The sequence below is a fragment of the Neodiprion fabricii genome, chromosome 6 (genome assembly GCF_021155785.1).
Source record: "Neodiprion fabricii isolate iyNeoFabr1 chromosome 6, iyNeoFabr1.1, whole genome shotgun sequence".
NCBI lineage: Eukaryota > Metazoa > Arthropoda > Insecta > Hymenoptera > Diprionidae > Neodiprion > Neodiprion fabricii.
The window spans coordinates 11,566,071-11,592,700 of record NC_060244.1 but is presented as its reverse complement, the minus strand read 5'-3'; the positions used below and the strand labels follow the sequence as shown (position 1 = coordinate 11,592,700).

Here is a 26,630-nt window from a genome sequence, read left to right as displayed (position 1 = left end):
TAGAAAATTGAGAATCGCCACCTTTAAATATCAATATTAAGAGGTCATATTTTACCGAGGTCATTTTTCAGGGATACTCGGAAGATTTTTGAATGTTCTTCGAACAAAAAAAAATAGTCGGTTTTTTTGTAACACTCTAATATGTCATACGTCAATAAAGACGCACTCCATCTTATTTAAAAGTAACTCGGCATCTTTAGCTAGCTTCAGCTTAGTTCTCCCTTGGTAGCTTTTCTACCCGTTCCAAAAATATCTGCCCATTTTGTGTTTACAATTTGCGGTAATCGATTTAAATTACAGGTATTTCACTATTCTTTAATGGAATACAATATAGTGTCATTTTAAGACTTTATCAATAAAGTATTGAAAACTGTAGGACAATGATGACTGACTGAGAAAGCGTACGTGAACCTCAATGTGGTAAACATAATACTCCGACTTATCCAGTGACAACATTCTCTAACTATTTGTAGTTTACCCAGTCTATCACTACGTTGTTGTAAATGTACGCATAAATACTTGCGTATCAAGGAATCGTTGTCTTAAATAAAAATTTCTATTCAACCATTGAAGTCTGCCACCCAATTTTGGTAATATACTTTTCGCTGCCCGTATTTATTGCGTAACTCCGCAAAATACCTTTGGACTATAGTCTGTCAATGGAGATTTTGCTAAGAAAATTCCCGCAGATATTGAGCGGTCTGCAGCAAAAATGTGCACCGCGTGCATCAAATATGAACCATTTCAGGATGCATAAACTAAGAAAATAAAATGTGGCTATATTAACGATTAAAACGAATGGAAAAGGACTACTTTTTTTTAAACCTTGTTTTTTTTGCAGTATTGGCAGCAGTGGACGGTGATTTTGGGTTTAGCTGGTTCTTGTGCTTTTTACTTTCGACATGTTGTGCAAAACTGCTCTCTGAGTTTAGAGAAACGTTGCAAGGTGCACAGTAGTATTGCCCTGATGGATAAAAGTGGAGGATTACATCTTGGCTCTGAATAAGTACTTATACTTCTAAACGGACCTTAACGTGAAAATGTTCTCAACTTAAAACTTACCCGATGGGGTTCTATAAATTGAATAATCTAGCGGTCCACTAACAACAGGGACCACTTCAGCTTCAGGTACTGCAAAATAACAAAGTCACCGAGAGATGTAAAAAATTAAAGTCAAAGTCTGTATGACTAGAGTAACGAGTCCATTACAAAAAGACAAATTACTGTTTGTGAAATTGACAGATCTTACCTGTGTCAGGTACTGGAAGCCCATTCATTCTGAGCATCCTGAGATGCCTTGCACCTCGACGATGTGTTTCTAATTGGTCTTTTCGATTTGCCGAAACACCGCAAAGGTCACAGCGCAATAGTGTTTGATAAGATGGAGCCGTGTAGAGAGGCGTACTGACTGGTACTGCTGCAGCAATCGTCGGTATCGGTACAGGAGATACAACAGGTACAACAATGGCAGCTTCTGCCGGAATTATTACTGGGGCTGGTGGTTCAGCTTGAAAACCTATCCCTATGCCAAACCGTCCACTCGGATCTATCGGGGCTTGATTCTGATTCTGCTTTTTTGATGTCCTTTAAAAAAATGGTATAATAAGATTACTTTAACATCAACACTGTGCCTCCACTACGTATGGTATTACATAATATTACAGACATACTATTATTCTCTCTTGTTCAACTGACATTACTCGTATTATGGTTTTTTGGATCACTTGTAAGTGGAAGTGTTTAATTGATTTTTGATGTCGGCTTGTTACTCACCTAACACGTGGGCCACCATTAGCTGCCCTAAGATGTTTCTTGCCAGCATAATGTTGTGTCGCATCGGTTTGCGAGGTGAACCAAGTCTTGCAGATCTGTGAATTACAGTGACAAATGCTTTATGATTCGTTTTAAGTATTGATATTTTATGATCACCTGATTAGGTTCTGGAATTTTACCTCGCAGTAGGTATTCCAATCCGCTTCGGTTGTACTGGAAACTTGACCACTGTCTTCAGTTTTCAATTTTTTCACGCTCTGATTCAGGAACATAGATACCTTCTTTTGATGGGGTTTGCCATCGTAATGTAACTTTGCTTGCAACGTAGAGTTCATCTGTAATTTGATACAGTAATATTAAGTAGGATTCGTAAATGAACCTCTCACAAAGTTGATTATCAAAAATATATTGTAACAATATTTATTCTTACAACTGCATTGCACAAATCACATTTTAGCGGTTTCATCAGAGCGGAAAGTTCCCTTTGAGCACTTGCAACTTTCTCTGGAATAAGAAGAAAGATGAATTTATCGACATGAATTTTCAAATTGCGACAATATTTTCGAAATATGCAACGGTTCTTTTATTCTTTGAGGAGAATAGAAATTTTCCAATTATGCGATTCCTTGACATTCGTAGAATTCCGCGCCTTTCCCTTTTCATCACAAAGATAAAATTCTAGTTGTGGTTGTAATACAGTCTTTAACTATATTAATTTTTTACTATAACTAAAAAATATAGTTCTTCATACAAAATGAAAGTCAATTTTGTAGATGGAACCAGAAAATCTAGTATACGTATTCTTTCTGATTATGGTCATTCGTACTATATTTTCTTGTAATTGTTGCAATAATTTGATGATGGTGCAACAATTAATTGTACTAAGACCTTATTTAAGTGTAAAAATATTGTAAACTATACAACCAGATTCCACATTGCAATAACCATAAAATGTAGTACTGAGAACTATAATCGCATCAAATAGTCACTTGTACCACATTTTCTTGTGATTCCAACAATATTTAAACTGTTATTTCCACGCTACCCCTTTGACAAGAATTTTCTAGTAACTGTAACAAACGAAATATTTCTCAGCGTAGCTGCGGCCATCTTGAATTTCCCTAGTGCTGCAAAATAGTCGAGGTGCAATAAAGAAAAACTTTGAGAACATTTGGCTGGTTATCGGACAGTTATCGGATGAGTTTGAAAAGAAAATAGGTACATATATATGTATACAATATAAAAGAGTAATAAAATCTAACGAGCGATGTAATTTACCTGCATCTTGAGCGGGGTCAATGAATTCACTCTTGCGTTTGTAATACTTGGATTTAGCTTTGCCGGAAAGGTTAGCTGGAAGAGGAACTTTGTAAGTTGCTTCGTACCATTGCGCGTATTGCGAGTCGTAAAGTTCCGAGGAATCTGCTTCCGTTGGCACCCACCATGGGGTGGGAGAACTTTGCGTTTGCATCGGGGGATGGATATAATAAGGAGAAGTGGCGGCAGTTGGAAATTGACTCGGCGCCAGCACCGTGCCGGTTGTTGCTGAAGCATTTTCTTCGGTTTGCTGAGGAAGCTTGATTTGCGTCGTTACAACGCTCGCTTCTGTCGACGATAACGACCCAGGGAGCGGGGGTGGCCGAGGTGGTAGCAAACATTCTAATCCTGTACAATAATAAAGATGTTCATTAACATTCACAGAAATTAACTTGCTGTCTCTTAATATTCATTTTATACCTGTAGCAATGCTACATCTAACAGCTGCGTCGAATGCGCTTAACGATCAGATAACGTCCGCCAATTTGGGTAATTACGCACTATTCAAAGTGAAATTAACTCGAATTTATTATAGCCGTGATAGAATTGAAGTCACCGAAATAGTTATTTTCGTGGCTAGTGCGCATAAAATACGGATTTCTTGACGAGCGTAAAGTGCCGCACGAGCCGAAGGTGAGCGCGAAACTCACACGAGTCAAGAATTTCTTACATGCACGCATAACACAAATAATTTTTCTGCGATACCGCCGTTAATAATCCGACCACCTTGTAGTTTTTATGAGCACTAAGGTTTAAAAGTCGAATTTTAAGCACTAGTGCTTATAAAAACTGGACAGTATTCTCGTTTTTGACACGAGGTAGCACAGAAAATAGAATTTCATACCGCGTAAGAATGCATGTGGATGTAATAAGTATAAACGTTGGATTCACTCCACAATGTCTAGAAGCCACGCGATATACACGGGGAAAGGATTTGTTGAATCTATCAAATATGGCGATGAAATATGGCGAAAGGAATATATTTTTGGGTCGAGAGACCGTCATTTGATTCAAGTACAAAGAGATGAAAAAAGTAATTGGAGTTATATATATATATCTGGTGGAATGAAAAAAAACGTTTCTTTTGCCATATTTAGCAAATTTAACGTTTTTTATGTTTGTTGTATTTAATATGTGATTGACAATGCTTACTGACATCGTAAATGCTTTTTTTGGAAAATAACCTGAATTATCTAGGATGGTTTAAGCTTATCAGAGGACTATAACAACTTCTATAAATCATTGGTGATGGATGATGGTTATAAAATAAGGATACCTGTATTTTGGTGTGCAGATCTAAAGGCCTTAGTTTCTGCCGACAAGAAAGTCGTTCGAAAAAAAATTCTGTAAATTAGATGAAGAGGCGGTCCACCACGGGATGTTGCTTGAACGTTTGTATATGTAACACTACGCTGTTGAGAATTTTTTCAGATTTTTAAATTGCCTCAGTCCAATGTTCGTTGTTAAAAGTTGCAAATAATTAATTATTTTAGAATAATCTAAAAAATCTGAAAAATATGATCTGACATATGAAAATTAATGTTTAAGCAGCCACCCATAGTAAACTGACTCATCGATCTAATTCTTTTTTGTGTTTCTTTTGAGAAAATTTCGAAAAAAATAAAAAGGGAACGTCAGACCACTTTGGCTCAAAGCTTGAAGAATATATATGATAGTGAAGGGTTGAGGCATAGCGATGATTGGTGTATCCTAAGTAATTATCATCATTATCTTCATTAGAAATCGCATCCGAAAGAAGAGTGTTCCATTGTATTGAAAGTCCCATGCATACGTACACATCTGAAATACTCAAACGACCTGATTTGAAAGCATACGACGTGGAATACTAAAGATACGATCTGAGAGGATGATTAATGATCTCGGAAGGCGTTTTATATTGCAGTAACAGGTGCAATGGGTGCAGCAGTCTATCGCTATAGCCAATCAAACAGTGTTTCAAGCAAATAATTCCACCCGCTTGAAATTTTCTGATGGCTTAAACATCCACTTTTTGCTCATTCCTATCAGATTCTATCGCTTTTTGTACGAAAAAAAGTGTTCCATCGACAAGCAATAGTTGGATCGGTGGATTCTCTATCGGAAACAACTTACAGAACCGATGATAGCATGAATATATTAACGGATTCATGATTTGTTGCAAAAGGTTATGCACACAGCATTGACATTCTAAATAACTCGACACGAAATTTCAACAATTAAAAATCTATTAAACACCAATATATGATCGTCTATGGCCCGCTTACATGCAACATTATTGAAGTATCTGAAACTTAACTCTTCTCGCGTCGTGTAAAGGTAAATACGAATGTGTTCACACGCATATAAGAGAGGAAAAGGAGATGCTTTGCTGAGCAAGGATTACGGTCAGCTAGTCAGTCGATCATAAAACGTTCTAAAGTAAAGTCTGTAGCTGTCATTCTTGGCCAAGTGATATATAGAATTTTTACAATACCATTATTCTCATATTCATAATTTTTATATTCAATTCAACTATTGACGAACCCTGCTGAAAATCTTAGATATAAATAGAATGTGGCCGACTCAACGACGATACATCTTGAGCAAAGAAGAGTCCTCAATTTGATTGAGTTGATTTCGATGTAAAAGAATTCTCCTCTGCAATGTGTATCAGGATACATTCAACAGTTGGAAGTTTCATTAATAGTTCATAAGTATTCATTACTTTAGTAAATTAATAAGTTCATTACAGTGGAATAGCCCAAAAATGTACATTAGTACGTTCAAAGAAAGATTTATTGACATACCAATTGCAACGATAAACATGGTTTCAAATAACAAATACGACTCAATCAATTTCGATTATAATGTTAGGAGTTAAAAATTTCCAAATTCCCAGGTTACAAATATTTAAATTTTATAAAAATCAAACTGTAGAGAACTTACATGTTTGAACATTTTTTGATCGATTGCCGATCAATTGACTGTGACAACAAAATTCGCGTACTGACTATGGCATGGTTATTTCAAAAATTAAGACTGTGCGATTAATCGATTAATCGTAAACTTCGATTCTTTGTTTTTATAATTAATCGATTTTTCACCCTTTTCAATTATTGTATTTCCGTCGAACGTCAAAGGAGTGAAAGGAGATGAACAGGTCAATCAGTCGTACATTATTGATTCGATTTACAAGTTTCCAGTCAGTCAAGTAAAACTTACAAGAATTACCAATAATTAACTAGATTTTATTTAACAAGTCAATAACAATTAATAAATCGAATAATAGTGGTTCGCGGGATTTTCCGATTTTCGGAAGAATAAAATCAAACGATAGCTTTGATTAAAAGATAATAGTTAGCAGAGAAAATTAGACACAGGTCGGTACAAGCGATATAATAAAAAAATCTACTTAGAACTATACGTCACTGAGCGACATGATTTTACCCACTTTTCCAAGAACGACGCTACGGTAATTATTAGTCTATTGATTTGCAATAAGAAAGTACGGACTTTAATAGAAATCGGAAGTTGTTGAAATTGACGATAGCCCGGAACGCTCGTGAGTAGTGACAAAAGAATTAGACGTAATTTGCGGTAGATGGTAACTGGCAAGACATTGACGTTAATTAATAAGCCTCAAAAATCGGTAGCTTACATGAGAAATCATCAAATGAAGTAAATTGTGGGGGGCAAATGACGAAAAAATTATCGATAGATAACTGAACTGATGATTTAAAAATTCAAGAGATAATTCACAGAGTTTTTACATATAATTTACGAAAAATTACAAAACTTGGAGAGATGTTGAGAGATTACTAGGGAATACACTGAATACACCTTATTGCGCCAAAATCAAAGATAATAAATGAGACTTGAAGTAACAAAAAAATATGAAAAATATGGCGGGTAATAATTAATAAAGGATCATTAACAAGAAAATGGCAAAAGGTACAGTAATATTTAGCGGCTTAATCACGACACTGAAGTTAGTAACGTTACCGTAACGAAACGTAACAAAAAAGTGTATTAATGTACAAATTTAGGGTGACTCTCAAGGAGTTGGCTTTACAAACCGTGAGCATGTTTAGTTTTTTTACGGTTTACTAAAGTTTAGACAGTCCCAAAGTTGCGAAGAAACGATTTTTTCTCAACATGTATGGTTGCAGTAACGTTACTAACTTCAACCTCGTGCTTAATCTTCACTTAGATGTACTCCAACCAACTCAACTTACTCGACAAATTCATGCACAATAGCAAATAAAATACAATAAGCTGTACGGTAAATTAAATATAATAAGCACTACCAGTACAGAAATGAAGAACAAAGAAGGATAAGAGATAGCTCAAAAAAGTACGATAGAAATTACAGAAGCAGTCTAAGAGAAAATTACAAGAACATCAGGGAAATTCAAATATACGGGAGAATTCTTATTCGATAGTTACGAGGTCGCTCAACGATACCAAATTAATTAATCAACGAAATCATGCAGTCACTCGACCGCTCGAAGCACTTCAGATGCATGGACCATTATTCACAACGATACTGGCATCACACAATGCAACGAAAAAATTAGGTAAAATACGAGAAAAGAGAAGGTACGAACAACTTCGTAACGATACGATACTTAACGGCAGAAGCCTTACCTTAGCCGGTGACTCAAGCACACAGACACTGAATTTAATTAAAAATAAACTTGACGGTAGCAAAGAAGGTATGAAAAAAAATGTGAGCGGAAAAGAAAAGAAAAAGAAATTAAACGATAATGCAAACGGTAGTAAGAGAAATGTTAGCGGTAAAGAAACGTTAGCAAGAAAGAAAAAGGAATGTAGAATTTAACGAAGGAAATCTCTAGTTGTATCGAGTAGGAACGTGAGGTCGCCTGGCGGGTTGAGCGTAGAATAAACGGAGGTCGGAGGTCGATTCTTTTTTCCTCGCTTCTTTTTGTTGATTCGTCGTTTGTTCCCAATCATAATTGGGTCATCCCTTTCGCGTCGAATATCAGTTGTGAATACGCGACGCGTTTACGGAGATTACCGGTAGATGCTGCGTAAAATTCGTCCTGTGACTTCTTCGATTACACTTGCTCGTGCGGAATTACAGCCGAGGCACATTACGACCAGCTGGTTGCCTATCGTTGGGGACCCTCTGGCGAAGATACGTCGAGGAAATTTTCTCCAGGCCAAAGTTTTTCGCCTGGAGAGCGACGGCATAACGCACCTCAGGGCAATGTACATCTGCCCACAATGTAATCGTGATCCTTGCCGACAGGAACGCTGTATCGAGTCCTTTGGATACTCTTGACGGCGATGACAACCAGCGGAACGGTAGTTATTAAGAATCGCTTCGGCGCCTGGCTGAGAGGTTGTAAATGCGCTTCTCGGGCGACCCTGAACTCTCATCTTCATGGCATCCGGGAAAACGGGTGGCTGACTTCTTCGGGAAAAGTGGTGACTTTGTTGTCGGGAGGACTTTTGAATGCTCCTCATAGATGCTTATACGCCGGCAGTCGAAGGGTTTGCACGTCAGGTAGTCGGTAGATGAGGTCATCGGGATAATGAGTCGGAATCATCAGGGATGATGTTGATTCCTCGGTGGTCGGGATCGTTCACGTACTAGTAACTTGTTCGCTTGCGCTGAACCGCGAAATACAGAGTATGCAATGAAAAAATTGGTTACTAGTAGTTTATCGTCTAATTTGTATCGAGTTCGCTCGGAGCACCCCGCCAGGGACGCGTTTTTTGGGAATTACAGTCGGTTGTGTGCCCTTGTGACGGGCCGTTCTAAAACGCCACGGTACAATACATGATACGCATACAAGCTGCGCCGTGTATGAATTTGTGACATATAACATGACTGTAGATGCAAACATCAAATTCTGACATTTTTGCATGCGTCATGTATAATGTGCAGAGTATTATATTGTGTTTATAACGGCAATGTACGATTTCGCAAAAAGTCACGTACAAATGCATAGGAGCGGGTAAAAAATTAGAAAAACCCAAGATCGGAATGGTCAGAATTCCGAACACAAATGTATCGAAAACTCACAATCACGAAAGAACAAAGTGGTGAATCTGCATTAAGCCAGAAATAATGGAAATAGAATACAAAAGTATCGAAATTTGAAGTCATAAAATTTAGAATACACAACTGATGAAAATTCCGAAAGGCCATCAGCAGAATGAGGCAAATGCGGTTGCTCACAAACACAAATAAATAACCTGCAGATGGATCATAAAGTAGACTTTTTATCTATTCGAATTCATAAATGTGAAGGATCAAGAATCAGAACAGTTAGAACTCCTGGTAGTAATCTTATAGAAGGCTCAAAATATAAGTATATCAGAATCGTCAGAATGAAGAATCGCAATATATCAGAAGTCAGGCACATCGTTGGCCACACTCTAAAGGGCCAACCCAACAGCTTTAATAACTCAAAATTGTCCACTTGCATTGCGTTCTTTCTTCTTTATTAAGTATTGAGTAAAGAATTTCTTTGATTCTGTATATAAAAGATTTTACAAGTCAAAATAGATTAGTTGGATAGACTCGGAATGTGAAATTCTGGTGGTAACCATACGGTTACTTTCGGAATACTGATCTTTCAGGATTGTACGATTCTAAATAATGACCGTTAGACATTTTTATCGGGCACCATTCGGGGCGTAATATTTCTGACAGTACCTGTTCGCTCATATTTGTTATTTGAGTTTATTAAATTCGGAATTCTGGCCATTCTGATTTCTTACCCCCACCCCAAATGCGTACGTTTGTGTTTTACGGATAGACTTAATAACGCACGCAGCGTAACAGCGAACGCCTAACTGTATACAATACTCAACTCAATGCGAAGCTCTTTACCGAGTCTATTATTGCCGGGTACACAGCTGCCGCTGTGTAGATATCGTTTACAAGTTTGTTATGCATACAGCAGGGTTAATTAATTGCGTCACGACTTACCGGGAACTTCTGGATTTTCAATGGTCTTCGTCACTGGCCCTGACATTAGTGCAAAAACGTTTCACATCCAATAACTGAGGGATCGTTCAGCCTTCTGCAGGTACACTGAAAATCCAAGGGTCTTTAATTCAACAACCCCATACTGAATCGGCGGTATATTCCAATCGCTGGAATATCTTCACACGTTTCGTTTTGCCAATTGCTTCATCTAACCCTCTTGAATTTCACGCAGATTTGCGGAGAGTCTCGAGTGATTACCGTCGTCTCGGTGATAGCCCGGCGTCTACTGTTTATCTCTATCAAAATATTGAGCTGTATGATAGGTTAACAGTGTTTGACAAGCGGCCTGCCGACCGACAGTATCGACTTTAATTGCAAAATGGCCGACCGTTGTTGTTCGACTAGGGTCCCTTTAAATCGGGGCGAGCCAAATTTGAGAGCCAATCAGGTGCCATGAGCCATATAACAAAATCCACCATGTTAAGGCGCGCGACTTTTCAAACGTCAGCTACTGTAACCGCTTGAACTGAAAGATTTTTAAAGTATGATATTATTGAATAACGTCATGTCACGGAATGAAACCTTACATTATAAGACCTAAAGTTTTCGTTAATTCTCATTTCACCCTGAGGTTGTGATTTAAATTAGCATTAAAAAGGATGTTGAATAATTACTCCAGTTTCCAGTGGAAGACTTCGGTCGTTAGAAATGAAGATACAGATCATCTTCATATATCTTCAGTTAATGCAATTATAAACTTATTGATATACTGATTTTTGTTTTTCTTCTCACTCCAGATGAAGTCTACGTAAAAATTCCGTTGTTACCAAACAATTCTCAGCTCGTCAATGAATAGTCAGTGAAGATTTTCACTTTCTTCTTTTCCGTACAAGTTTTTGACCGGCTTAGCCAGTCCATATCTTCGGGGCTGAAATAACATTTATCGTAAAATTTTCTAATTATTTGCACTGAAGTTAATTGGTCGAGCCAGTCGAAACATTGTACAGAAAAAAAGAAAGTGAAAATCTTCTAACATTTTTTTTTTTTCTCGTAGTTGAATATCTATATGTAACTTATAATCTTTCCAAGAATAAAAAATACAAAAATAAACTATAGAGTTTTTGAACATGGGCGAATGTTTTGAATTTTCCACCTATCAAAATAATGTCGCATGTATTGAGTTATGATATAATTATTACAAACGGAACTTATATGATGTATATTAATATTAATAGAAGTTTCGTGGAATATGACTCAAATGACGAAAATTTTTTTAACGTTGACACTTCCTCGACATGACTGCTATGTGACATATTTGAAGAACGGAAGTATCCCACGAATAACTGCGACCAATCCGCATAGCGGATCCACTAAACCTATCGGCGAGTCCCGTACTCTTTTTACAAACTACTACGTGCATCGGTACTTGTCTCGATAATTGTTCAGTAGTGAATAGTTGTAACAGTAAATACATGATTATAATCATACTATGCCAAGGTTTTCCCGAACTCTGTCAAAATAGTCCATGCGGATGTGCTGTGTTCTGTCATGGATGAGAATACAGAGTTGCTAAAACAACTTGAAGAAAGAATTCAAGGCGGCAAGCAAATGATAGAAGGTTTGAAGTTACTGGAACATGTCGAAGGGGTTGACAAGTTTGCCAGAAAAATTAATCAGGAAATCCGATTTTTAAAAAAAGTGAGTTTACGCGACTTCGATTTATTACTTTCAGATTTGAAGGTCGGTTTTGTTGCAAAAAAAGCCGCAGTTCCTATTTGATTACAAGAGCTAGATGTACAGTCGGTAATGTAGAACGCTCAGATCGCGCGATTTTCAAACGAGTCAGAGATATGAGTTTCACGTAGTTTGAATCAAGCAATTTATTGTGTGTATTACTTCTGATTTTTATGAGGTTTCACGTTGGGTCACATGCTTTCAAAAATAAAGCGATCAAACATCTAATAATCTACGCACGGCTATCTTATAGTTCATTCAGAATAGTTCTTCTTAATCTAAGTAACAACCACGAGTCTTGAAAGTATTGAGTGAATTTGGAATTATAGTTACTCTTTAAAGTAGATTTATAAACATAGAAGGAATTCTTTCTTTTCGCAATGATTGCTCAGGCGTAACAATTTTTATCCGGTTTGAAAAAGGTACAATCGACCGGGAATGTGAAGAAGGATCATTTGCAAAGTACAAATTTAATCCATCTTAGCGCCTTGGTAGATCGTCTACATGCCTCTAAGAATCCGGTGAGTGTTATCAAACCATTCAAGTTTGAACAGTCTCGACTGGAGGTCGACATCGTCGATAACAATGGATCAACCTGGGTAAAAGTCATAGCAAGAAATGCACGAGCTTTGACGCTAATATCCCTTGGCAATGGGGAATATGGACAGAAGTCTGTCCTGCATCAAGCGGCAGCCTATCTAAAATGTGCTGCCCTCCATCCACACATGTACAAAATACCAGAGGTCATTTTTCATTTTGCCTATGGGATAGAAACCCCATTAGCTATCAGATTGAAACATCTAGGAGTTTTGGTCGAGGGGGAAAATATTTCCTGCTCAGAAGTTCCGTCCCTGGATAATTCTTTCTTGATGGACCATACGCAACAACTTGATTTCTCAGCTTTAGATATGTATGACTCAGACTGTGAAAATGATCAGGGAGAGCTGAAGGAGGTGGCAATGCTTGACCCAATTAATTCGGTGCACACGAACGAAATAGAGGAGATCAGAATTCTCAATTTGGATGTTTCTACTCTATTGGCGTATGTTACGAACATGGTGAATGGGCATACGCATTTTAAGTATCGTGAACCTCTGTTGACCATGCAAGCAGAGTGGGAAAGAAGCCGTCCTGTAAAACCGATTCTTGATCAAATTTTCCAGGGCAAGACATTAATCGTCTGCCGCACTGCCTATGATAATTTTACAAACATAATTCGTGTTATTGGAGGCCCTAATGAATCTCGGAGAAGTAAGGAATTCATGAGGAAGGTGACGATCGTTCCTGACGATCCTTGTGACAGGATTATGAAGGCGTTACCCCTTGGTGGTAGAATCAAGGATCGGTCAAGGCTCGTTTTTGCAACTGGTGAAAATATGAAGAGTATCACTGTGTCGGCTAATGAAGGGTTCGTCAGAGCAGCCAGGATGCAGGTAATATATGGAATTATACATAAAGACTCCTCTGTCAAAGGAGCTAAATTTAAAACGCACCTGCTGCTCGATTTTTTATTGAACAGTAGGGGTTATTTTCAAAACCTAAATAATTTTTTAAGCATAACAACCACGTTGCCACACTTTTTTTTAATGCTAACTTTACTTATGACTGCTTTCTATTAAAATTAGGAAATTCTGAGATATAACTATGCCATTCTGCTTTTAGGGAATTGAATGCTCAGTTTTTCTACATGAACCAAGATCGTTATCTGAAATGAAAGAAATTAATGCTCAGAGATTAAATCTATCGTGACATCCCACATCAACCAGATTGATTAAAATGGGTGCCAATAAAAACAACTCGCAATATTTATACACGTACGTAATTCGTTATTGCATTGTAAAAAATTGTGACATAATAAGTATTTTTGTTACAAATAAATTGTACTATATTTATTGACCACCAAAACTCCAATTAATGCCTTGTGTAATCTCGTTGTTCAGTTGAAACATCGGACATTATTCATTACTTCTGTACAAATATTATTCGTAGCCCACCTCTTGTCTCAGTGGAACTTTTACCTCATTATCCAAGTTTTCCACGAATTCTGTGAACAAAACCAACATCAGAATTTTCGTAACAAAATACAAAACTGTTGTCGAAAAAAATCATTTTTCCCACCAGTCTTTTATAAACGCTATTGGGAAAGGCAAGGTAAATATCGAGATGCGAGGTTCAACATTGTACTAGTCAGGAAAATACCCACGTATGTGTACATAATTTTCGTGCAAGACGAAAATTTTCTGCATTTTGAGTGTCAGGTTTGAGTGAAAAATAGCTTTCTAGTTACCGTTTCCAATGTCAAACTATATGTCAGTGTTTTTTTTTTTTTTTTTTTGCACTTATAAATTTTGACGAATGAATTACCAAAAATTTTTAAGATTACCCATTGCCAGCTTACGAAATTTTATCTCTCAAAAATAACTCGCTTTCGGAAAAAAATGCAGTCATATAATATTAACTTTTACTCGAAAATATCGTCGAATTCCCATCATAAAAATAATTATGGGAGATTTTCGAATTCAAACACAAAATTGGAGATTTCTGTAATAGGCCATTTTTAATTTTTATCATTTTTCGAAAAAAAGTGAAAGTGAACAAAAACTTTTCACCCTTAAGTCCGCATAGGATAATTTTTCGTGATTTGTTATTAATTTTTTAAGTAATACTTTCTAAGATGAAACTGTCTATTTCATACAGAATTTCCTAATGTGCCAGTTGAATTTGCTTTCGTCAATTTGAATTGCACTGTCTGTACTAAATTCAAAAATAATTTTCAAAAAGTTGAAATAAAAATTAATTTAAAAAAATGTAGTCCCATTTTTTACTATGTTTGTAAATTTTAGTCGAATTTAGTACAGGTTACAATCAGTGAAAATCAATTTAACTAACATATTTGGAAGTTCTATATGCAATAGTCAGTTTCATTTCAGATGGTTATAATAAAAAAATGAATAACAAATCAAAAAATATTTACTCCGTGTTAAGTCAGGAAAACAGTGAAATTGCTCATTTTTGAATTTTCTTCTTCTAAAAACATACATCAAAATCAATATATTATGGAAATTTTAAATTTTTTAAAATTTTTGGTAATTGTTTAGTCAAACTCACTAAGTGAAACAGAAAAAAAAATCGCTTTTGGGGATATAGTTCAACTTTAAAAAAAATAACTCGAAAAAATGTTTGGGTCAAATCTAAGAATAAAAATTCAGAACCCTTTCTACTTGAGGAAGAATTATCGATATGCACACATATCAAATAAATCAGGATACTTTTGATTTCAGGTATGACCATTTGCAAGCCTGAAGGTTAGGCACCACTGCCACAAAAGCACACTGGAATTTTAAATTACGGGGTTACCCTACTGTGAAATTATCAAAGTAAAATGATTTATTTTTTCACTTTAAAAAAGGCAGAAGCGTCGAAAAAAATCTAGGTTTTTCTTTTGTCATTAAAGACGAAAAAAGCTTTGCAGCGGATAGCCAATAGAATGTAGTTAACAAGCATTTTTTTTTTTTTTGCGTTAGACCAACGATACTTGCGATATCATGTACACCGAGGGATCGTGCACGAAAATCATCGAAACACGCGAAGCGACGTACCTTTCATCAAATTGTAATTTTTCCGATAAAATTTTTTGAATACGCTTCTTAACGGGTACATGTGTTGATATCAATAAAATATTAATATTGCATGAGTAACTTTTCCGAAGATAATTCCTGAAAATTAGCGTATTTTGTCGTTTGTCACAGTAGGGTATCCCTTAACTCAACGTTTTCGTGCCTTTCTGGTTGGCAGATGTCTGCAAAAATCAATCAGTATCCAAATTCATCATATACTTTTATATACCTGGTGACCCAGGACTGTCGTCTCTATAAGCTATCAATGTATTTCTTGTGAACATCTTCAACAGCAACGTTTCTGATTTCTGATAGAAAATTTATTGTTGGCAACTTACAGCAGTTTGAAAATGACCAATACGGTAGCATCCGATGGCTCAGGATAGCTGCCAAGTACATGATGGTCAAATGACGATTTGCCCTGTTCTCGTTCTGTTCTGAGTCATCAAATATTAACAGATTGGTCAATTTCAAACGGCTGTGTTTCGCTAAAGACAAATTTCCCATCGAACATAAAAAACGTTCGTTTTAGATTTTCATCAGGAACATATTGATGACTTAAAGCGACACTCCTGGATATATTTTATATTATTCTACTCTTAAGCCATCAATTCGTGATATTATATTCTTAGCCAAAATTTTTACCATCAATAAAGTCAATCAGATCAGGATTTGATTCTTTAGCTCTGTGAATAAATTCGTCAAATTTTTTGTATTGCCTCAAAAACTTGTAGCACTTGGCGCCATTCAGAAGTGCTTTGATGTTATATTCGTTTACTTTTAGAGCCCAGTCACAGTCGTTCAGAGCTTTTTCATACAGACCCAATTTCATGTAAGAAAGAGCTCTATTATTCCAAAGCATAGCGGAGTCTTTCTTCTGTTCTACAGCCTTGGTGTAGTAAGTAATAGCCTTTTCATAATTCTGCTCCTTAAATGCTTTGTTGGCGATCCTCTTAAACGTATCTGCTCGTTCATTTCTTATTTTCCTATCCTCTGCCCTTTGTTTTGCATCCTTTTCTACACTCTTCATGAACGCCTCTGAAAATGTTAATGGCCTTAAATGTAATTTGCATTTCTTTATGTCACTTGTAATTTTATGATTAATGTATTTAACATAATCAACTGTGAGGTAATAATTTTTAAATTTACCTCAGTAAAAAAAAAAGAAGCTACAAATGCTATACGATTAGATACATTGAAAAATTGAAATATAATATTTTAAATAATAGGTAATAGTGCAGCCTAGTGTTGTCGACTTGGGCAGTCATTAAAGATGACCAAAAGGTTAAATTGCAAAACATAGTCATTTTCACCTTTAAATATAAGTATATGTAAATATATATCTTGTGTGCGTCAGAAAAACAAATTTTTTTTGGCCAACATCAAGTAGTACAGTTCAGAAATAGACACAGTAACTTTTTGAATTTCTGGACTCGTATTTTGGGAATACCATGTTTTTCTTAATTCACTAGAAATTATTTTCCAGTGCTCTTACGTGAACACCTCACTAACGATTTTATTTACGTTGAAGCTAGTCGTCCGGGAGCGAGTCGTAATAGTAGCGAAATACTATGTTTCTATCAGAACAGGTGTTCCGACAGAACAGCCTGCGGTTCACAAAAAAGTTCATGTGAGGCACTGCGGAATTTTTGATATTCGTGGTGTCGAAAAAATGAGACTTTTTTCTAAAAACTGCCCCAAGATTTTTGCGATTTTTTCTACGACAAAGAACGATTACACGAGTAACAAAGTTCGTAAGGATTACCATATTCCTTCAAATCCTGCAATTTCGATATCACGCATCGAACCTTCCGCAGTCTCAGGGTCTCCTATGACAAAATAAACTGTTGAAACGTAAGGAAAAAAATACTACCAATCCACTATGCGAAGTAAGTCGTTACTTGCTGATTATCTTCGTTTTATTATGCATGAAAAACATTCAATGACATGAATACCTGGAAAAATAGTTCACTGTTGGTCCTCCAGGTACCCGGCCGACTAGCTAGGTCGATTAAAACCAGTACGGATTGCGATGCATATTTGCATTGTGTTTTTCATAAACTGTAACTAGGTGATGAAAAAAATGGTTGATTCTAGTAAGTATACTGAATATTTATTTCAAAAAAGATTCAGTCCGTCGGTAGAAGGAGCCAAAATATTCACAGGATCGCGGGATTGTAATTAGTTTAAAGAACTAAAAAAATATATCTTCACCGCACTCTCACTCTTTACAATCATTTACCAAGAACCAAATTGAACCATAAAATTTACGCTGAATTGCATTAACACATGCGGAGTATGTTACATTGCCCATGAAAAATTTCCACACCTTGTGACATTTTGTTTGGGTCCGATTCCTGTTCGGTCAGCGGTATTTTGTTAATGACCGTTCGGCTGCTCTTGATTTTCAACTCTCCAACATCGGAAATTTCCGTCGTCACTTTCGGGTCCAAGATTTCGTCAGCGAGCATCGTGCCCAACTTCTGTTCCTGAGGATTGTCTGACGCAAGTTTCTTCACGATTTTCTCTGAAATGACAGAATATTATACTTGGCAAAAATGCAGAATACATACAACACAAATATTGATACTTAATCTTATTATGTCAATATGACCAATCTGTAGAATGCCCATGTAAGTGCATGGTTGAAATCACTCACCAACCTGATGTACACGGTGCATGAAATTTTGAAATTCCTCTTCCGTCGCACTTGAATCCCGTATGACGCTCTTCACAGATTCCTCATCGACTTCCATTCTATGTTCCTGTCACGGTTTCTGTTTTCGAAAATTAGCTGGAACTTTTGAATATTCGCTTCTTCTTTTGCAACGCAGTAGGTGCAGGTCGCAATATGTTCAGTAAACAACCCTCTTGATCTCCACGGCAACCGATGCTCACTGATCAAAGGCGTTCATCCAGGACACGCTTATGGTTAGAATGACTTCTTATATCTTCGCCGTGGTAGCACGGAAATTTTTTATACATATGAATATAAGTCGACATTGTCGAGTGATCTACGAGTTACGTAAATAATTGCTTATGCACTACAGACATACATATGTAATATAGTATATTAACAAATTTGATTTGGTGATGTTATTACCGCCGTTAACGAGTTAGGAACTTTTTACACGTGTTAAGGCTCACTATAATCGAGGGCGTTCAGAAATGAGCCTGTTTTCTGTGAATCAGCATGTCGTACTTCGTGTAAAAATAAGCGCCACAACCGCAAACGTGTGTTCCCGCCGAGTGCATCGTGAAGGTATGTTGTCGTAGAGTTGCCGCATCCCTATAAACCCGGTTGCAGATGTCACATGGCCTCGGTTCGTGAAAGGCCAGCTTCCGGTGTTGGCTCTTCACCAAGGTTTTTGCAAAATTCTGATCCGGTAATGCCCCAAGAAAACCGCTGCAAGCACTCTCGGTCGAGGCGCTTTCAGCTGCTGCAACAAAAGTCAATTTTATTTCGAATAAATATAACAAGGTGCAGTAAAGTATTACCTTTGTTTGAGAATTTTGATCCAACGTTAAAGACGCAAACAATATTAATAAGCAATATTTTGCCGAAAAGTAAATCGACTCAGCTAAACATCGCAGTTTCAGCTGAATTTTATGAACAGCAACAAGACATAAAATTTCGAGGAAAATATAATTTTTTTACTTCGTATATCAGTAGGATCGCAACGCGTAGATCGATTGGCAATGATGGCTGATTAAACTTTAATTAGAATTTGAAGGTTTAGTTGATAATGTAATTGAATTTAATTATAAAAATACAATTTCGACTTGACGACTTATAATTAAATCGAAGTCGAATGCAAATTGTGACTGTAATTTGTATTATGTCATTACTCATACGCCTAAGTCTGTTCGGGATTCCTTGATCTTCGTCTGGAAGGATGTAAGAAATCGGTAAGTACAAAAATGACAACCAACAAATTTTGTGATTGGATGTGCAAAATTGTGCAATTTTGAAATACGTCATGTCATTTTTTCTTCTTAACTGAAGCAATAAATTTATAACTCAATGATGTCAATTGTATTGTAAATAATAATAAATAATGATATGGTTCTCCTGCCATGGATGCGATTGCGAGCAGTAAACTGAACATAAAACTGTAAATTAGAATTGAAATAATAAATTTGTAGTATATGGCAACACTTTGAAAAATCCACCGAATCCCAATGAAAACGTTTATTGACCATAATTTTACCGAGCAGGCTTGAGAAGGAATGTGAAAAATAGTAAAATAGTAAATAGTAAATAGTAGTAAAAATAGTAAAAAAAAAATAGTAAATAACAAATCCACAGGAAGGAAGTTGAGTGAGGATCAAATCGTATTTAATCGAATCAGAGTCACAATATTAAAGCAACGATGCGGGATTGTCAATACAACGAGAATTACTTAAAAAAGAAACATGTATAATATATGTACATACATTACAGATAAAAAGATAGAACAATGTTACAGAATATGTACAGTTTTATACATACTATCAATTATTTGTGCATAAAAATGTTGTATTTTACAGGGCTTTCGCGTAATGCAATCGTCTATAATTATGTCCGATGGGTATATTGGAAGATCGCAATATAAACATGAACCAAAGATTTGTTCTTCAATTTTATTTCAGGGTAATAATTTAGATTCAGAAAAATCAGATTTCACTAATACTCATGGATACTTGTTAAATTACTCCTTTAAGGTCTGGGGCAATGTGATCATTGGAGCGTGTCATTGTGATTTTATGAACATATACTAATCCTACCTAACATATATAGTCAGTATGTATATATATATATATTATATTATATTATAATTGATACTTACAATTTGGTAAGAATCAGCAAAATTATGCGCAAATGCATATAATATGTACTTTTGTGTGTTTGTGTGATGGAAAATAATACCTCCATTTCTACAGTGAACCCCATACTTTGTCAAAATTTGTACATGCCTATCATTCCCTAGTACTGAGAATACTTATCTAGTACTATTATTCCTTACAAGTTACAATTTAGAATAATTTCTTCCAAAATTAGTCTGTCTAGGATCAAGTCTCCACGTAAATTCATCTCCGATCTCGTATTGGATTAGTCTTTCTCTCTTCCACGTGCTTGTCGATACTTTGATTGTAATCGTAGGCTCAGATCAACCTTCATTGCTTCATATTTTCAGTTATAATTAGTGATGTAAGATCAAATGATTCTGTGAAAAAATGATCTAAATTTGCTACATAATTAGTGAACAGAAAAGTCATGTTTCATAGTAATCTAATCAAATGTGAACTAGGTAATTTGTCTCTCGAGTAAGAGATGCTAAAATATTTGATAATAGACATTCTTTAGTGAACAGACAGTGATCTTCATTGAATTAAAATGTAGTGATGTCACAATATGATAAAAATAAAATGCATTATAAAACGTGAAAGTACGATTTCCAGTAACTTTCACACCCTATATTTTCAGTCTTAAAAATCTAATTTTACTCTTAATCATGTTCAGCATTTCTACTGTCCTGATCACCGAATTCATCAACTTTGGCACCACTTCCCAAATCAATTCTCCCATCGTCTCTATCTCCATGTCCTGTCCGACGAAGTGCAGCACTCTGGTTTTTACGAGCTGAGCGAAATCCATGCCAATCCTTGGCATTGCTTAGACAGCTGGAGAGTGCTTGGTAGTATTCCTTTTCAGTTAGAGGTTCATTTCTTTCTCTGCGATGGTATTGGCAAATGAGAGCTGCAATGAATAAAAATTATGGACTTCTGATTACTATACGGCAGATTTTTGATGGTTTGATTATGAAAGGTAATGACAAAGGATATTACCGAAGAGACAATCGTTAAATTTGGTGCCTTTGAATATCATCTTATCATTTGATCGTCTTATTGCAGTGCAGGATGTTGCCAAGTCTCTACTGACGTAACTTTTCAATATTGATGTTATACTCTTTTGTATTTCTTTTTCAAGAAGGTGTTCCAATGTGGATACCTGTGATCGAAAGTTTTGACAAGGAAGCATTTTGTTACACAGTATATAAATCAATTTTTTCATATACTGGAAATTATTCTGGTAATCATACCGTGGAACTTACAAACTTTGCACAAAAATCACCATCATTTTTTAATCGTAGATCGAAGTCTTTGAACTCTTCGACTGTTTGTAACTGTAAAGATATTCCATACTCCTCGGCGAAACTTCTAACGGTAATTGTGTCGATTTTCAAAAATCCACGACTCTGCAGACAATTACGAAGTTCTTGAATTTCGTAGCTTTGACGCTGCACTTCAAATGTCAGCTCTCTAATTGCGGTGAACAGCTTTTTGGAATCTGCAACAGAAATAAAAAAAACCAGATAGATATTGTGATATAATTTTTTTTAAGTTTTTAAAATAACAAATTGATAATTGATTTATGTACTTTCTACGAGATAATTATTAGATACATCCCTTGGTTTGTTAAATTTATTCCTCCTCTTGTTCATGCCAAGTATTGCATTATGATTGATTTCCAATTATATTAGTCAGTTATGGAGCGCATTTAATACCATGCAAAGTAGATATCGTACGCAAAGCTGGCGCATTAGATAGATGTAGTGCAGTGTATCTGTAATTAATTAGAAGATCGCAAAAAATCTAGTGTTGGAAATTTAAACTACTATAATTTTGTCACTGATACGAATTTAGAAATAGATTTCTAATGATTCTTCATTTACTATTATTTAAACAAATAGATTTTCATAGATTAGTTTATATTTGGAAAGAACAGTGGTATTGGGGGGATTTTCGTTAGCTTGTAAATGAATTTGCACATTTCAATAAGGTAATGTAAATTTATTGGAAAAAAATGAATACTCGTAGTGTACGTAAACGAAATCATTTTGAGATTTGAATTTTAAATTTAATAAATTATTCTAAAATTGGTTTTAAGATTCAGGATGACAACTTTACAAGTCTTGAAACTCGTGTTCAGACGGTTAAGAGTGTTACTCGCAATATTTGATATTTATATTTACTGTAACAGGAAGAAATGATTATGAGAATAGAAAAAAAAAAACAATGAAAAACCAATGTCTAGTATTATTCAATTACAGGAATTAGATTTTGTTGTTCTTTACTCTTACTTTATTATTTACATTGGCAATACTCGGAATTAGATGTATAGAAAAAGCATATTCGTGAATGTTATCAACAATCATTTTTGTGTTATTTCAATAAAAATAATTTTCTATTCCATTTTTCTCAAGGATCCTCGATTTCAAAATGCCTGGATCAGAAATAAAAATAGTGAATTTCAATTTTACTGCTAAACAACATAGAGCAGATAAAATTGATTGAAGTTGTTTATGGTCAAAATATACATTTCCTGGATAGTCAGATTGTCATGAGTTTCATCTGCACTCTATAATTCAAAATTAAATCTATAAGACAGAAAAAAAATGTGGCACACCTGAATCTTTGCTGATCGTAAGTTAATAGTGAACCCCAAATCATACAATAAGATCTTTTTACCAGTCAGAAATTGGTATGTAATCAACTAATACCATGGACTGATTAAAACATGTCTGAGAAACTTATTGAAACATATTTTTTTAGATCATTCATTATTCAAAGCATTGTAGCGTCAGTGATTGGATAAACTGTTCTGAAGGAATTTCAATATATCATTCTTGCAGAAATTCTTAATTTTTATTACAACAAAATTACATGGATTTCATTTATTGAACCTGAAGTTTCTATCGATTAAGCTTGATCGTGAAATCATGTTTTCACTTATTCTCAGTTCTCATAATAAATAAATATACGCCAGCATAATATTCATCCTTGAGTTTACCATTTTGTGCTTTTGGATTGCCTAACAAGTTTTATTTACTTTTTGAGATCTTATTATTAAAGTTTTCGGTCAAGCTTGATCGATCGAAATTTCGATACGTTTATTTACTGCTTGATTACGTATGTCCTACTTACTTTTACTGTACTTAGGGCTGATTATTATACTACACTTCCAGCGTGATGATTAGCACTTAGAACTCAGAACTTTGGTACTTGGTAACACTAAAGAACACAGTTATCGCGGAATGAGCGCTAATGCAGGTACGTGCACAAAGCGCTATTTGAATAAAGTGCATTAGCATTTCATTGTATAATAGTAGATTCGGGCAGCAAGGAGGAAAAGTATATAATACGACGAGTATTGGAAATACGAGAGGCGAGGCAAAAAAAAATTTGCGTCCATGGTGCACGCGATATTTTATACAACAAGACTAGGTTTACAATTTTCTTTGTTTAAGCGGATTATAAAAAGAGCAGTTTTAAGTACCATCACGTAAGAGTTCACTTTTACGAACTCTGGTCGTTTTTTTTTTTGTACTGTCGCTAAAACAATTGCATTACGTACAAAACTCCCGCTAACAAAGGAACATACTAGCGTGACATAAAATATACTGTACATAACTTATGCATCTTGTCTTGCCTGTGTTCCGTACTTAAAGTAATCGTTTTGCGACAATATACAAAAAAAAGAGCACATTTACATTCTAGTACTGGAAAGTGCTATTTGTTGTACCCCGCGATAAAAGAGAAACTTGTAAACCAAACTTTTGTTACCCAAAGTATCCTGCGCTCATTTCCAAAATTCGTCCTTAGCTCTCTCGCCTACGACTCATATTGCAAACTTGCGTTTGGTGTAGAAGGACCTGGTTTGCGTCTTTGATGCACAATCTACTACGCTTTACGAGTGTATTTTGGTGACGAAGCTATACTAGCTCCTAGAAGTGAAGTTTGATTCTTACATGGTTGCTTCAGACAGGAAAGGAAACATTACTAATTCCACAATTTATGTTGGATTTGGCTTTGATTGGAAACACATTAAAATTATTTCTATTTGAAAATGGTTTTTACTTCTCAACATTAACAGTCTATGCAATGATGCATATTTAATTCGATCATTTCTATTCAACATTTCTCTACAATTTATCATCAATTAAATCTCAACCTTTATTCTCGGATGATGATCCTAAAATTGGAAATCATCTCGGAATCAGATAAGTAGGATGAGATCGAAGTTTGTAGCGTTAACTTGACAAAACGCGCACTGCCGATTCAGATACTTTAATAATCAAAGGCTTCGAGGATCGCAAAAAAAAAAAAATGAATAAATGGCTACTAAAAGAACAAATTGAGTGCGAATTTTTTTCATTCTGTAAATTGTCGATGGTTGCAGTAGTGGCTAAATATTTCCCGTATACATATATTCCCATATACATTATTCCCTCAAATTAAAAATTTTAAGAGCATTATCCTTATAGACAAAACACTACTACTCCAACTATACTCTGCATACTATCATATGATGCTCGCTCTTCAGTCACAGCTAAGATGAAGTAATGTGTACACTGTACATACGTTACTCACCTTTCCTTTTATTCGCAACAGCCTTAAGCAGCTCTGCAGCCAGCATGCTTGACCCAAAACGATCAGTATTGTTTACGAGCAAGTTGTCTGCTGGTGAATTATCCAGATCGACATCTGATGCTGTACTGCAATCGGTGGCAACATCAACTTCATCTTTGATAAAGACACAGTTTTGCAAAAGGTCTTCGGCGTCAGCTGAGCGACCTGGAAGGGTTTCTCGCACTGTGGACAGTCGCCCGGCTATTTCAGCCTTCGGTTCTAGCTCTGAAGTATTCAGAGTATTAGGTGTCATATTGGATTTTTTAGCCGGAGGTTCGGTGACGCCGTTGTCAAAATCCAACGATCTCTTTTGACCCTCCCAAGCTTCTTTGGATGCTTCCGACGACTTGTGATGATTCACATTTTCTAACAGTTTGGCCATTTCCTGAAGTTTCTGACTTGAACTTTTGAATTCCAATCTATCCAAATCTCTGTTCTGAGATATTTTTACTTTCTTATTATCGCAGTCACTTGGTATTTCCTGTATCCTTGTCCCATTACCGTTTTGCGCCTGCTGTAAGAACGACCAGCTTCCGACGCTCCTTGAACATTTCTCAAACTTCTGTGCCATTTCTTGCAATTTTTTACTTGAACTTTCGAACGGTTGAAGAGAAGATTCTGAATTGTTTTTTTGACCAAGGCTAGAGACATATTTAAGAAGATTTGACGCAGGCTTGCCACTCGAACTATTTAGATTACCTTCGTAGTCCATATTGTTTTTAGAAGCTTCAGTTCGATTGATCTCAGCATTTGAACCAAGATAATTTTTTACACCGAAGCGAACGGCAGGACTATCCAGTTCTTGAATTTGCTGTAATCCCGTGATTTCTAAAGTATCAGCTATTTCTAACAGTTTTTTGAGATCGTTTTGAAATACTTGAACCTCCCCGCAGTACATAAAAGTCATCAAACTCCTGAGATCGTCAGCGTCAATGTTATGCAAGACGATCATTGGGTGCGGATGTTCATTTTCAGTCAACAAACGTCGAAAAAACTTGCTAGTGTTGGCGAGTATCATTTTGTGACCTTTAATCACCTCCCCATCCTTGCATACCAACGATACATCCACAAACTGTTGGGACTCGTAACAAGAGTCGAAGGAAAGCGCCAAGTGAGATGAAAAGTTGTCCCACTTCAGGTTCAGCTGAACCTCTTCCGTTTCATTCATCTTTTCGATGAATGTTTATTAAACGCCAATGTGAGGCCACAATAGCAGTAGAATTGTTTTTTGTTTTGCACTCCAAAAAGACCTCGAAAGCTACAAAGTACCGGATGTTTTCTTTTGACGCTCGTTGCGTCTAACGGGCGGCGCTAGCTGTCACAGAACTGTCACTTTTGCCAAATGTAACGCAGTCACCATAATCGTGGTAAGTTACAAGGGTCCGAGGTGATTGGTCGTGTGTTCACCACTTGCATAGTTGCATCGAATATCGATACAGTTGAAAATTACATTTCAACGCGCGTATGCGTTCACATGTCGCACACAGAGTGCATTTCGATTTACACTTTTTGCTTCGGTTATTCACCGTACCGAAAATTTCTTCCTATTTCGCCGAAATTTAGGCAGCGCGACAATCGTTCAGCAGCAAATGAAGTACAAGCAAGTATCTTGCTCGTTTACCTTCCCGGCCCGAGGATTCAATCGTGGTTAAACTAGCACCACCCGTCGTTGACCCCTTAACCTCTTGACTTTTCTTGGTCCGGCTTTGGCCTCGTTTTGCGGCGATCGGACGAGGCGAACGCCAGCGGAGTACACACATCATACATCATACCATAGACTATCATACAAGCTT

At 36.1% G+C, this 26,630-nt stretch overlaps 5 protein-coding genes across 7 annotated transcripts; 1 reads left to right on the top strand and 4 right to left on the bottom strand.

The window, feature by feature from the left end:
* Positions 1-558: 558 nt before the first annotated feature.
* Positions 559-10,765, bottom strand: LOC124185384 (zinc finger protein 346-like). Its single transcript, XM_046576100.1, has 9 exons — positions 10,708-10,765; positions 10,034-10,559; positions 3,052-3,438; positions 2,204-2,277; positions 1,953-2,108; positions 1,774-1,868; positions 1,250-1,584; positions 1,063-1,131; positions 559-964 (listed from the first exon to the last, which is right to left on the bottom strand). Exons 2-9 carry the CDS (start codon positions 10,077-10,079, stop codon positions 810-812), a joined length of 1,317 nt encoding a protein of 438 aa, XP_046432056.1. The 5' UTR covers positions 10,080-10,559; positions 10,708-10,765; the 3' UTR covers positions 559-809.
* A 694-nt stretch (positions 10,766-11,459) lies between these two features.
* LOC124185385 (UPF0415 protein C7orf25 homolog) lies at positions 11,460-15,559 on the top strand. 2 transcript variants are annotated; one of them, XR_006871381.1, is made up of 4 exons: positions 11,460-11,731; positions 12,190-13,200; positions 13,430-13,581; positions 15,049-15,559. XR_006871381.1 is itself a non-coding variant. In XM_046576101.1 (3 exons), exons 1-3 carry the CDS (start codon positions 11,582-11,584, stop codon positions 13,514-13,516), a joined length of 1,248 nt encoding a protein of 415 aa, XP_046432057.1. In that variant the 5' UTR covers positions 11,460-11,581; the 3' UTR covers positions 13,517-13,645. The 2 variants fall into 2 exon arrangements, 1 of the variants encoding a protein (XP_046432057.1); XM_046576101.1 differs by lacking the exon at positions 15,049-15,559 and having other exon boundaries at positions 13,430-13,645.
* On the bottom strand, positions 13,573-18,185 carry LOC124185389 (tetratricopeptide repeat protein 12-like). Its single transcript, XM_046576106.1, has 4 exons — positions 18,044-18,185; positions 17,714-17,911; positions 16,030-16,422; positions 13,573-13,811 (listed from the first exon to the last, which is right to left on the bottom strand). Exons 1-4 carry the CDS (start codon positions 18,138-18,140, stop codon positions 13,747-13,749), a joined length of 753 nt encoding a protein of 250 aa, XP_046432062.1. The 5' UTR covers positions 18,141-18,185; the 3' UTR covers positions 13,573-13,746.
* Positions 18,044-26,630, bottom strand: LOC124185395. 2 transcript variants are annotated; one of them, XM_046576113.1, is made up of 2 exons: positions 26,459-26,630; positions 18,044-18,824 (listed from the first exon to the last, which is right to left on the bottom strand). In XM_046576113.1, exons 1-2 carry the CDS (start codon positions 26,598-26,600, stop codon positions 18,547-18,549), a joined length of 420 nt encoding a protein of 139 aa, XP_046432069.1. In that variant the 5' UTR covers positions 26,601-26,630; the 3' UTR covers positions 18,044-18,546. The 2 variants fall into 2 exon arrangements, with proteins under 2 accessions (XP_046432069.1, XP_046432070.1); XM_046576114.1 differs by having other exon boundaries at positions 18,044-18,821.
* Positions 19,702-26,465, bottom strand: LOC124185379 (protein tramtrack, alpha isoform-like). The gene is made up of 4 exons (XM_046576089.1): positions 24,799-26,465; positions 21,480-21,715; positions 21,214-21,376; positions 19,702-21,124 (listed from the first exon to the last, which is right to left on the bottom strand). The coding sequence occupies exons 1-4, from the start codon at positions 26,003-26,005 to the stop codon at positions 20,874-20,876; spliced, it is 1,857 nt and encodes a 618-aa protein (XP_046432045.1). The 5' UTR covers positions 26,006-26,465; the 3' UTR covers positions 19,702-20,873.